The sequence below is a fragment of the Brachionichthys hirsutus genome, chromosome 18 (assembly GCF_040956055.1).
Source record: "Brachionichthys hirsutus isolate HB-005 chromosome 18, CSIRO-AGI_Bhir_v1, whole genome shotgun sequence".
NCBI classification, from domain to species: domain Eukaryota; kingdom Metazoa; phylum Chordata; class Actinopteri; order Lophiiformes; family Brachionichthyidae; genus Brachionichthys; species Brachionichthys hirsutus.
Window position 1 is genome coordinate 6,210,278 of NC_090914.1, and position 12,100 is coordinate 6,222,377.

Sequence of the window (12,100 nt, forward strand, 5' to 3'; positions counted from 1 at the left end):
GAACAGGATCGCCGTGGCAACAAGCTGCTGTTGAGAACTTTACTGACAGATTTTTGGTTAGTGTTTTATATTTTGTATCATACTTCAATAAATCTCAATGAACTCGGTCCTTTTTAAGGATTTTATTTAAACCGTACACAGTATGACGTCACGCTGTGAAGACGAGCCCCAACACAGTCTGATATTAAAAAGATTCATGGAAGCAGTCTCGGGACAAGATGATACAATTTCTAAAATAATTGTATCTTCACTCTTCAGGCTTTTTAGTGGAGGGTCAATAAGATCATTGTGTGGATTCTGTAGCTTCTTCACGCTTCTGTCTCTTTGGGGCTGGTTCTGCTAAAGTCTCTGTGGAAAAACAAATTTAAACAAATTTAAACATTTAGTTCCCTATCTGACCTAACATTAAATAAAATTACACAAATCAGACAACTTTGAACTTGTAATTATTCTTAAATTAGGATGTTAAAGCTTTAAGAACCCCCCCCCCCCCCCCTTTTTTTTTTTACTTCAAATTCATGTCAGGAAATAATTTGTGAATGTCAGTAACTAACAATAATATAATTCTGTGGTTTGTTTTCTCTTTACTCTTAATACTCGGACAATAACCTGTATGATTTTCTTCCAAATTTAGGCTTCTCAGTAATCCCCTATTTCTATTTAAATTCTCATCTGAATTCTCACCTGTGTGTTCGCGATCACTGCCGAAGAGGACTTCTCTTGGGACTGTGAACCTCACACACATCATGTCTTTATTGGGTGCCACGTTGCGCACAAAATGCGCAGAACACTGGTTCTCCAGGGGGAACCCGAGGCTGCAGGAAGCCCTCTTCACCACGTCCGTGTCGGGGTCATCATCTTTAGAGAACCCGTAGCAGTATACCATTGGTAGACTCTCATCACCGGAAGGCTCCTGATGCAACAAGCCCCTGAATGCATCCAGAAAGTCCAGAGCCAAGGAAGGCAGGTTCATCACGACATGAACGCTGGCTTTCGCCGTCAGCAGTGCGGGCAGCGCCTGCTTCACGGGTCCCTGGATGAAGGCTCTGCCGTCCAGGTTGAAGGTTCTGATTTTCTTTTCCACCTTGTTGAGTTTGCAGTTGTGCCGTAGCCATCGGTAGGACTCGGGGTTGAGATCGTTGGCCAGCACATCGGCGCCCGCGCGGGCGGCCGGGACGGCAAAGGGGCCGACGCCGGCAAAGACGTCGAACACGGTGTCGCCACGTTGGACGAGCTGCACCACGCGATGGTGCTCTGTGCTCAGCCGGGGGTTCCAGTAAACGCGGGAAAAATCAAACTCGTACGTCATCCCGTTTTCTTTGACCTGCAGCAGACGGAGATTATATTGATCAGCAGTCAATGATGAATATAATACATGTAAGGATAATTCATACAATAATATGCAAGTGTGTGTGTGTATCATTATTATGGAATAAATGACATTTGTGATTTATAATAATTATAGGATCATGATTGGTTCCCTCAAGATTTTAATTTCACGACGTATTATCCATTTACATACATGCATATATATATATATATACTGTATATACATCTGTGTGTTTATCCATCTGTGTATATTTGTATTTTTAATGACATCAGGGCCAGTAATAATATACATGGAAAGTCTCGCTGTCTGTTTTCAACTTACTTTGGCAACCATGTTCTCCTCTCCAGCCAACACCTCCATCTTGAAGTTGCGGTAAGTGGAATCAATCGTGTTTGTCTTATTGACCACACAGGTAATCCCGGGGTTTTTGTCCATGATGACTTGACCTGCAAAGGAAGCACCCACAATGTTGGCTGTAGATATGACTGGAATATCGTGTTCGACCATGGTCCAGAGTTGATTGGAAATTAATCAAAATAGTTTATATTTCATATTGATACTTACACAGGAAGTAATAAAGGTTTTGATTACTGTACTGTATGATGAATAGTTTTTTCCCCTTTTAAGAACTAATTACAAGTCAGTTAAGTTTGCCTTTTCAAGAGAGCAACAGCAATGCTCCAATGCAAGTCATAAGTTAGAAAGTTATTTATAAAGCAGCAGCGAGGAAAAGAACAAATACACCGCTTGCATGCTGAAGGTATTTAAAGAGCACCCCTCAGGAACGACGTGAAAAAAACATATATTGCAAAAGAGAAAGATCTATATATTTGTTATTGATCAAATGTAATAATCTGAAGTTCAGCAGAAAACTTGTTCTCATATGACGCACAACACCAGAACAAATACCGCGCTGCGTTTTGAGCATCTGCCTCTTACCTATGAGGTTCTTGTATGGGAGCTGGTGGTCCCTCAGATTCATGTGTGCGATGTGTCCCACCCGGCTGAACCCGGAGGCCACATCCTGACCCGGAGGCAGCACTGCCTCCAGCACCTCTTCAGTCTTCAGGTTGTGATACGTGAGTCTCAGCTCGTAGTACTGGAGCTCCTCGGGGACGCCAAACGCCCTCAGATCGCCAGCCTCGGATTCGCTAAAGCAGCTTGTCGAGGACACTTTATAGGGGTCCAGCAGGACCAAACGGAAGCCACTCGTCTCATCCTTGTCCTGCACCACTCTGGGCACGCCTGGGCGATGGATGGCTGACTTTTTCAGGCTCTTTACCACTTTGTTTAATACGCTAGCTGGCACTCGGAGAGCTGGGACGGTGATGGTCCGTGTGAAGGCCTCTTTGTCCAGGGTGGTCATTCCCTGGACCTCTGGAGGGGGCCGGTACAGTTTAGGCTCCATTGCGGGTCTCACTGAGCAATCTGAGGCTGGCAGGGACGCGGCGGAGTCGGGGCTCAGGTGGCGTGCGGCAGCTTTGCAGCTTCTTTGGCCTAATATGTTTGCAAATATTCTGTAGGAGAGCCTGGAATGATCAAATGTTTTAGTCGTGAAGCATAAACGTAAAAATAAATTTCCTTAAATGAACAAAACGTGCCAATATTTGCCGGTATTTGTGAGAAATAGTAAACAGAGCTCACCTCATTCTTCGCTTCCGGACACGATTGATGACGTCATTGGTGCGCGACCGGAGTCAACTCGTGATTGGGCGAACGAGTGAAGAGTTGATTTTTGATTGGACAGATGTTTTGCTGACGCTGAAAGAAAATGCAACGCGGAAGAGAGACACGTGACCAAGACAATCAACAACAATCAGCTGACAAATTGATGAGAGCAAAGTATAAATGCGATTAAAAAGAGGTTTGAATCGCGATTCTTCCGGTTCATTCGGGCACGCTAACCGGAGTGTACGTTTTTCGTGCAGTGGGGGTTCGTGTCTCGGACTTTGCGTCCCTTTCCAGAGTAGACTATGAGCATGAATGGAACTACAAACAGAGATTCTCGTGGAGGATGCATCAACGGAGACTCGGAAAGCAACGAGACGTCACCTATATTAGAAAATGTAAGAAAGAAAAAAAGCGTTTTTAAAGCAGTTCTTTCTTCTAAATATGTGGACGTCTTTAGTTAACAGCATTAGCATTTACCCACACGGATATGTTTGGAAAAAATATTACGCAAAAGGGTCAAAGCTGAAACAGAAATTAGGCTATGACGTTTCAGTGACGTGTCTGCAGCACTAATCTGCTGTTTCTCAAGCTAATATTTATTATGTGCTTTGCATATGTTCTAAAGAGGAATATATTTTATACGAGAGATTCAGTTTGATTATACTGACAACATTCAGCTTTTGAGAACAGTAATGTATCATTTGTTGAGTTGAGTTTAAGTTATGTCGCCTTAAAATGGACACAATTAAAATATATAATTGTAAAATAAAGACCATCAGAACCAACCTTAAAATAAACTGAGTTAATTATATCCTATTTTTTGTAAACTCATCCTTAGTTTAAAAAACAAAATGCATTTAGAGGTCCCTGCTGTCCTCGGCGATGGTGTTAATGCTGTTCTAACAAATTAAACTTTTTTCTCATTAATGACTTCCAATTGATTGTGTGCTCTCAAAAGTGAAAGATATTGACTCACGCTGCATCTGCATGTATGCTAAGGAAGTTGGGCCTGAACTCAAACGCATCATGGCTTTCTCTGCTGCTGTATATAAAAGGAAACTCGGAGGCCTCATTTTCAAATCCTCGGGTGTAAATTTACTAACTTTACTAACTTTAAGCTGCATTGTAATTGCGGCGAGGCTATATTTTCATCTAGTGTCATAGATTATTCCTGTCGTCCAGGACTGTAAATCACGGTGAATCAGATTCAGCAGGTCAGTTTAAGCTTGTTGTGACACGGACACCAGAGTTGCCACTCGTCCGCTCTGGGATATCCCCTATTAGAGAGGTCAAGCAGTTCGGGCAGCTCCCCTTATCCTGAGCTCAGGCAGCTGTCAGACAGACAGCAGCTTGAATTCAAAAGCAATACATGCTCATTCTCATTTCCTGACCCTACATGCCGCTTCCCTGTCCTTTCATGGCATCCGTCATCAGCACTGACCAGTTGTTCTTAATACTATGAGGCACAATTCCCATGAAAGTTTTTCAAAAAAAAAATGTTCTCTTTTGTCTTCACGCATTATACGTCTTTATTTTAATGTCATTTCTATTGTGTGTGCAGGACTCGGCACCGACCAGAGTCAAAGGAGCCTCCTTTGCCTCCTGCGTGTTCAACATGATGAACGCCATCATGGGCAGCGGCATACTGGGGCTAGCTTACTCTATGGCTGGCACTGGAATCGTTTTTTTTTGGTGAGGGTCCACATATACTTCCTGCAATTTTTGTACTGCCAGTTTATCTGATGCATCACTGTGTGTAATGATAAAGTTCTATTCTATTATTACAATCATACCTGCGCACTAATATCTGCTATATATATTTGCCTCTCTAGCATGTTGTTGACAACAGTGTCGACCCTGGCATCGTACTCTATACATCTCCTTCTGAAGTTATGCGACCAAACAGGTAAGAGAATGAACAACAGCGAGTACACAGTAAATATTTTGGTAAATGCAAGACTGAGACATCCTATCATAATATTTGATCATCTTGTAATAAGAAGTGCTGCAGCTTTAACTCATCAAAACATGTTCTCAGGTCGTGTGTTAAGTGGGCAAAGCACTTTATGACTGATAAGATGATGTCACTGTAGTCATTATTTCTTGATTGCTAAGATTACACATGTTAAATATGTTTCTGGTTCTGTTGCTTTGATTTGGATTTTTTTCCCCGTTTCAATCTGTCAATTTCTGGTCCTGTGATGTTATGGGATTATGGGATACGGTAGAGTGTATCTGATTTTTTGATTTGTCTTTCATAGGCATGAATTCATATGAAGACCTTGGAGGGAGAGCCTTTCAAAAAGCAGGAAAGGTTGGTTGTCCTTTGGATTCAAGTGAATTAGACTTTTCTTTTTTTTTTAATGTACGTATATTTTCAAGATGTCCAGGAAACATTCACTGACTCTTCAAATTCTTTCCAGACTCTGGTTGGAATTATGATTATCATCCAAAATATTGGCGGTAAGTCCGCCGTTATTTCTCTGCACAGTTGCATACACTATTTTTGAGGTGTTGGCTGTAAACCCAGCGTTGTGGATTTTAGCGGTGTTGAACGGGCTGCATGGTCAGACGATGGTCAGTTTATTTTGGGGGCGGGTAACGCCTCCTACTGGTGCACTCAGGTTTACTCCTTCCTTCCACTAAGGCTGTTACAGATAACCTTTGACCATGTCGCCGCAGTTCTCTCAGCTCCCTCCCCCGAGCCTGAAACCCGACTGCTCGTCTAATTGATCACTGATGGTAAACCCACCCAGTGTTGAGTAACGTAATGGGAGCGCCCCCCCGCACACACACACACACTCACACACACTCACACACACGCTCTCGCTCTATCCTACTGCCGTCGCCACACGCTTTGCTCCTCAGACAGAGGAGAGCAGAGGTGATGGCTCCTCTGTAGTCATTAGTGGCACAACTGAGTGGATTATTGCCCCGCCCTTTGGTGTGTTTGTGGTTTACCCAGCTGCGGGGCAGTGTGTGTGAGAGAGACGGTTCTCCTCGAGTGGTTCGGTCCACACTGCAGGGCCCTTTTTATAGCAGTGCAATTAGCCCCAGTTTGGGTAAACATTTATCTGCCCTGCTGAAGCTTGATGGGCCAGTTGACTTGAGTTAGTCACCAGCCCAGGGCCGTCTCTGCCTGCCTCTTCTCTCGCTCTTCATGAATTTAAAGTGGCTCCGTCTCACTCTCCTTCTCGCCATACTGACCACATACAGAAGGTTCGAGTTGTTGCGCGTTCACACCGTTAGAAGGTTTCCGCCACTATTCTCGTGATAACATTCCTTTTTTTCTTCACTCAAGGAGTAATCTTTTATCTAGAGATGTAAGTATGATCAAACCAGACGTGCTCGTGAAAGTGTGCTTACAATAACACGTGCATGAACACAAACCGCCGCTTCATGTCTGTTGTGTGATGCCTGTTAGTGTAGCTACGTGTTTTATTTTGATGCCTGAGAATTGAGTGCTTATCGATGATTACTTTTCCGTAGAGTCGGTGTCTTTGTGTCTGTGTGGGCCGGAGGGTTATTGGAGGAATTTGCTTTTATAAACAAAGACAGGATCTGTGGGATTATGGTCTGGGCTTATTTAACGCTGAGTGCAAGACCTACCCCCGGGGGCACTAGGGTCCCAACTCGCTCTGGCTTGGCCTCGCTTCACAAATTTAAATTCCTCAATATTCTTTCACGTTTGGCCTCCATGATGCAAAAGAACCCCAGTTCCTCCAGAACCCTCCTCTCTACCTGCTGCAATCTCCCCGTTACCATCCTCCTCCTGGCGTCTTTGAATCCCGGCACGACCTTAAGGAAGTGACCTCGATCCCCCTCTCTGATTGGTTGTCCGTGGGAGGATGTCGGCGCCTGTTGGAGGCGGATGCTATCCCCGTTTCCTGTGGAGTCGGATCTGGGGGAGAAATACCTGGATTAGTGTCAGAGATCATTATTGTCAGAATTCTTTGCACTTCTTCATCCCAGCTGCTACTCCCAGTCTCCAGCGGTTGGAAGATCTGCAAAATGTCTCCTCCTCTGCGCTGAGAGCTTTACTAGTGATCCCCTTGAGCTGCCTACTCCACCCATCTGCATTAACTCAGAGCCACGGTGCCCCCTCCACCCCGCCTTCCCTTCCCCTTGTGCTGAAAAACACACTCCACCCCCCTCACAGTAGTTTAAGATTGCTTGTGGCAATGTGATGTGATTTCTGTAGTTTGATGTGATTGTGTATTTGTTGTCTGAACCCCTTTCACTCTTTCAGCGATGTCATCCTATTTGTTCATCTTGAAGTCGGAGCTTCCTGCAGCCATTCAGGGTTTCTCGGAGGCAGACGGCGCAGGGTGGGTATAAAGGACGCTCCCACTCCCACCGGTGTGGAACACCCACAGCTGTGGGGTGAAACAAAGCCATTCTTTATCTGCACTGAGATAACAAATGAGTCAATTCTGTTCCTGCGATGTTCTAGATTATACCTTTTTGTCCGCAAAGAAAGTTGAATGTGACACATCTGCACCACAAAGCTCCACAAACTGGAATCTGCAGGGCAACGAGAAACGCATGAATAATGTAGTGGAAGAGGGCCTGGTGAAACCACAGTGCTTTTCTAATACTTGAGGGGAAGTCGTCGTCCGCAGCGTCTTTCATTGGCCTTCCTGGACTAGCCTGCAGCTCCTCATCCCCGGCCAAGAATGTAACTTTTATCACTTTATTATTGGCCACACTGGTTAAAGCGAGCGTTGCTTCAGCTCTCAGCCCAATCCATCCGCATCTGAATCTCGCGCACACAGCTGCTTTGCATTAGTGCACCCCCCCCCCCCCCCCCAAATCCCTCGCACATGTTCACCGGAATCAGACTGATACAAGGGGATATCAGTTATGCCATTCTAATTACAGCTCGCTGCTGAGGGGAAGCAAAACATTTTTGTTAATGAGAGACTCGGGGGCGTTAACAGACACGCACTCGATTCCATCAAAGCCTAAATAAACAACATGTTAGATATTAAGACGCCTCCTTTTTCCTGCCTCGTTTATCATAATTTGGCAAGGCTCAATCCTTTAGTTTTTTGTCTGCGTTTGCGGACTGCATGTCCTCTTTAGGATTCTCACTTCCTGTTTCAGTTCAGTTACGAGACATGGACGGCTGTGGATTTGTGCTGCGCTGGCCAGACTCTGTGCTGATCCTCAGGAACACGTCGCGTTTGGCAGTCAAACTCTAACCTTAAGAACTATCCTGTGTTTTTGTGATGGCATGAAATGTCCCACTTTTCATGGGGGCTGTCCATGTGTCCTGTCCCTTTTTATGGTGAGCCTCCAGCCAGATCCTAGCGGGAGTGCAGAGTTCTTTCTCATCTGTACAGATGGAGAAGAGGGCCAGCTAACCCTCGGGTGGGTGTTTCAGCAGAACTATGGTCGGAGTAGAAGTGATGGGACAAGAGGGAGACGGGGGGGGCTGTCAGAACAGCGGTCTCCTTGACGTCTAGTAACAAGGCAGGAACGGCGTAGACGCAGAGACAAATCCATCAGCGCCTTCGGCAACACCACAGCTGTGAATCTGCCAAACAGGGGTCAGTGGGTGTTGATGTGGTCAGAGCAGGTGCTGCTGACTGTGGGAGCCCAATAAAGAGTGGTGGAGCCAGCCCCCCATGACCCCCACACTGCGATCCAACATACAGCAGCAGCGCCCTTCCCACCCAACCCCGACCCCCTTTGGAGCCGGCATGCTTTCCACATGTGTCACCTTGAACACCCCCCCCCCCCCCCTCCTCCTCCAGCTCCCCAATCCTGAATAAACCACCAAGGCTATCCCTCAGCAAAGGAAAATATTATTCCCCCTCTCCAAGTGAAATGTGGTCTCGAATAATGGAGCGACACGACGTTTGCATGCGAATTACATAATTGTTATGCTTTGCAAGAGCTAAAGCCCTTAATTCATACCACATGACGAATCTGCCACTCGGTATTTGGGCACGAAATGCAGACAAATTTCCAGAGCCAGTCTAGATACAGAGGATTCATATTTCCGTTGCATGACATCCGTTACAAGACGCGGGGGGCGCTGATGGCGAGTGTGCTCGATGCGCGATTGATACGCCGCTTTGTTTTCTAGACATGCCTGGTATGAAGACGGCAGAGTGGTTCTGATCATCGTCACCCTTTGTGTCGTTCTTCCTCTGTCAATGTTGACTAAAATTGGTAATAAATCACACAAAATCTCATCGTCCTCTCTACCTTTTACCCGTTTCAATTGTTTCTCACCAGTTCTCTTGAACCCTTTCAGGCTTCCTAGGCTACACCAGCAGTTTTGCCTTTTTCTGTGTGCTCTACTTTGTAGTTGTGGTAAGTTTTTAATATTTCCCTTTAAAAAAAAAAATAAAAAACAAGGGAGAGAAGTTTTCTGTTAACATTTGTTTTATCCTTTAGATTGTGGTTAAGAAATGGTCCATCCCCTGCCCGCTGCCTCAAAATGTGACGACTCTCTACTATAGCTTCCAGGTAACAAATAAATAAAATGTAGCTTCACACTTGGAAGGGTTTATGTAGAAGGATGCTTTCCTTCAGCTCCAAAGCCAGCCAGTGGAATCCCGTCGGACGCTGCGCATCATCCTCTCCTTGTTTCCCCAGGTCTCAAATGACACCGATTCAGAATGTACACCCAGCCTCTTTGTCGTCTCCAGTAAGGTGAGTAAAAAGTTGCGTTCATCCCTGTTGAGAAGTCGCTCTCCAACGGATCTCACAGCATGGACATGTGGCGTGCAGAATTAGTCAAAAACATATTTGGTCCAGTCGTTTAAACTTTGTGCAGCCCAGATGGTCATTACAAACCGCCCCATTACTTGGATGCAACGGTGTCAGCTGATAATTTGTGACCCCTGTGCTCTGATCGACGCGTGTTGCAGAGCGCCTTCGCCATCCCCACCATGGCCTTCTCCTTCCTGTGCCACACAGCCGTGCTGCCGATCTACTGTGAACTGGACAAGTGAGCGCTCCGGCCTTTCAGCGTCACCTTTCCTTACACTCTGTATTTTGATATCTCTTGTTTACGTAAACCGTCGCGCTCGTTGAATGTGTTCTTGTGCCCATCAGACCCACCAAGAGCAGAATGCAGAATGTTACAAATGTCAGCATCGCTCTCAGCTTCCTGCTTTACCTTATTTCCGCGGTGTTCGGCTACCTCACCTTCTACGGTAAGTCCGTCGTGCGTTAGCTACTTCTCCTGGCCCAGGCATGTGTGTCACCTCTGTTTGTCTTCTGCTTGTAGCTCATGTGGAATCTGAGCTACTGCTCAGCTATGACGCGTACCTGCCCCGGGACGTCATGGTGATGACGGTTAGATTGGCTATCCTGTCGTCTGTGTTGCTGACTGTGCCTCTTGTTCAGTTCCCTGTGAGTACACCGGCCGCAGACTCTCGAACGCAAGAAGAAAGTCACCATATGGATGCTTTTTAATTGGTTTGGCATTTTCTTAAAAGTTGTTTTCTAAATGAAATTATTAGCTGGCATTTTCCCAGATGCGGTCTCTCTCTAGTCAAACATTTTGGTTAGAATAATTCACACAGTGTTCCGAGACAGAGTTTGATTGTCACAATGTGGTAGGCCCGTAAGGCTGTGACTCTGCTGCTGTTTGGAGGACGTCCCTTCAGTTGGTTGATCCATGTCACGACAACTCTGTCCATCCTGGGTGTGGTGCTGCTGTTGGCGATCTTCGTGCCTGACATCAGGCAGGTGTTTGGAGTCGTAGGTATGCAAAAAAGGCTTTTTTATTAACTTTGTGTTGGCGCTTTTTAAAATGTGTATGATTTTATTTGTTTACGTTTCAAAGATGCAGTACTTTATGGGAACGCTGACCTTTTGAATATTATGATATCAGCTATAACGAGCATTAAAAGCAGGAAAGATATCAATGTTCTGCAATTATTGATTGTGGCGTCTAGAATCACTGGATCTGCTCATACATAATGAATGGTGCAGCCCTGCACGGCTGGCTTATGAAACGTCTATCAGACATATGGTGCGTTGTCTGTGCAGTTCAAGTGACTCCCTGGTTTCTTTCACAGGATCCACAACATCCAGCTGCCTCTTGTTTGTTTTCCCTGGCATTCTGTACCTCAAGCTCAATAACAGATCCTTCAGAGCCTTTGACTCCATCGGGGTAACAATTTAAATCCATCAATTACATTTTTAAATTAAATAAGAACACGGTTTTAGCCCGTGATTACGGTGTGTAAATCTTTGGTACTAATGGTAACCGTGCCGTCTCTGTTTCTAGGCTGTGATTCTGGTGGTGTTTGGTTTGATGATGGGACTCCTCAGCCTCTCTGTCATTATCGTGTCATGGACGATGACCTCCTAGCTGTTTATGTGCCACCGTATTCCCAGATTGAACTCGAGCGCAAATAAAGGGAGTCGTGTCCTACACTCATGATTATAACACATAAAATAAGAATATGTTTACACAATCACTGGTTTTCAGGCCGTACTTCCTGTAATTCATTCGAGTCTTTGTTTTTTTATATATGTATATATATATGATTAAAATGAGAATTGAAATACTTGTAAATTTGTCCATTTCTTCTTTCGTTAATTGACAAATTACCTGTTTCGGCCACTTCGGTTGGATGTATCCACAACACACGCTTAAACAACCTAAACATTGAGAATTCATCTGTACCAAAAACGTTTTCAGCATCATCTGCTGTTAACTTGCTTTAAATAGCTTTTAATTAATATAGAAATGAGAAAATGTACTGATCTTGGCCGGCAGTGTGTATTTGACAGAGCTGTGTGGGCGATTTCCATCAGACCATCTAAATGGCTTGACTCTGCCCTGAGGTAATTGCGGCCCCAAAAAAAACAGATCCATTGCAGTGTTCCGTTTCCTCTTCCTGTTTGTGTTGCACCAACGACACCAGATCAAATATGTGCTTCCACAGGTAGAGAACTTCAGACCCTGGAACAAGCACATCTGCTTTCTGTTCACTCGCTTCATCTTGTTCAACAGGCATTCCTGCTTTGAAAGGTGCTCGAGGGTATTTTCATACAAGTCTTTTATTGCTTGCTGCCATGATGAGTGGTTTTGCTCTTTGGTCATGGTGGCAGACTGCGACTCAACGA

At 45.1% G+C, this 12,100-nt stretch overlaps 2 protein-coding genes across 2 annotated transcripts; one reads left to right on the forward strand and one right to left on the reverse strand.

Annotated features, from left to right (window-relative positions):
* Positions 1-222: 222 nt before the first annotated feature.
* Positions 223-2,738, reverse strand: trmt5 (tRNA methyltransferase 5). The gene is made up of 4 exons (XM_068751931.1): positions 2,270-2,738; positions 1,652-1,776; positions 685-1,324; positions 223-348 (listed from the first exon to the last, which is right to left on the reverse strand). The coding sequence occupies exons 1-4, from the start codon at positions 2,736-2,738 to the stop codon at positions 284-286; spliced, it is 1,299 nt and encodes a 432-aa protein (XP_068608032.1). The 3' UTR covers positions 223-283.
* A 565-nt stretch (positions 2,739-3,303) lies between these two features.
* On the forward strand, positions 3,304-11,529 carry slc38a6 (solute carrier family 38 member 6). Its single transcript, XM_068752094.1, has 17 exons — positions 3,304-3,396; positions 4,563-4,693; positions 4,834-4,907; positions 5,263-5,315; positions 5,425-5,464; positions 6,303-6,324; positions 7,251-7,379; positions 9,096-9,181; positions 9,267-9,325; positions 9,410-9,481; positions 9,611-9,667; positions 9,886-9,965; positions 10,073-10,173; positions 10,248-10,372; positions 10,583-10,727; positions 11,044-11,138; positions 11,256-11,529. The coding sequence occupies exons 1-17, from the start codon at positions 3,304-3,306 to the stop codon at positions 11,337-11,339; spliced, it is 1,446 nt and encodes a 481-aa protein (XP_068608195.1). The 3' UTR covers positions 11,340-11,529.
* Positions 11,530-12,100: the final 571 nt, after the last annotated feature.

Coding starts and splice junctions, on each gene's coding strand:
- slc38a6 (XM_068752094.1), top strand. CDS start 3,304: ATGAGCATGAATGGAACTACAAACAGAGATTCTCGTGGAGGATGCATC. Junction 5,465..6,302: donor TATCATCCAAAATATTGGCG/GTAAGTCCGCCG, acceptor TCTTCACTCAAG/GAGTAATCTTTTATCTAGAG. Junction 9,182..9,266: donor GTCAATGTTGACTAAAATTG/GTAATAAATCAC, acceptor GAACCCTTTCAG/GCTTCCTAGGCTACACCAGC.
- trmt5 (XM_068751931.1), bottom strand. CDS start 2,738: ATGGAGCCTAAACTGTACCGGCCCCCTCCAGAGGTCCAGGGAATGACC. Junction 1,777..2,269: donor CCCATACAAGAACCTCATAG/GTAAGAGGCAGA, acceptor CTTCCTTTGCAG/GTCAAGTCATCATGGACAAA. Junction 349..684: donor CAGTGATCGCGAACACACAG/GTGAGAATTCAG, acceptor GTTTTTCCACAG/AGACTTTAGCAGAACCAGCC.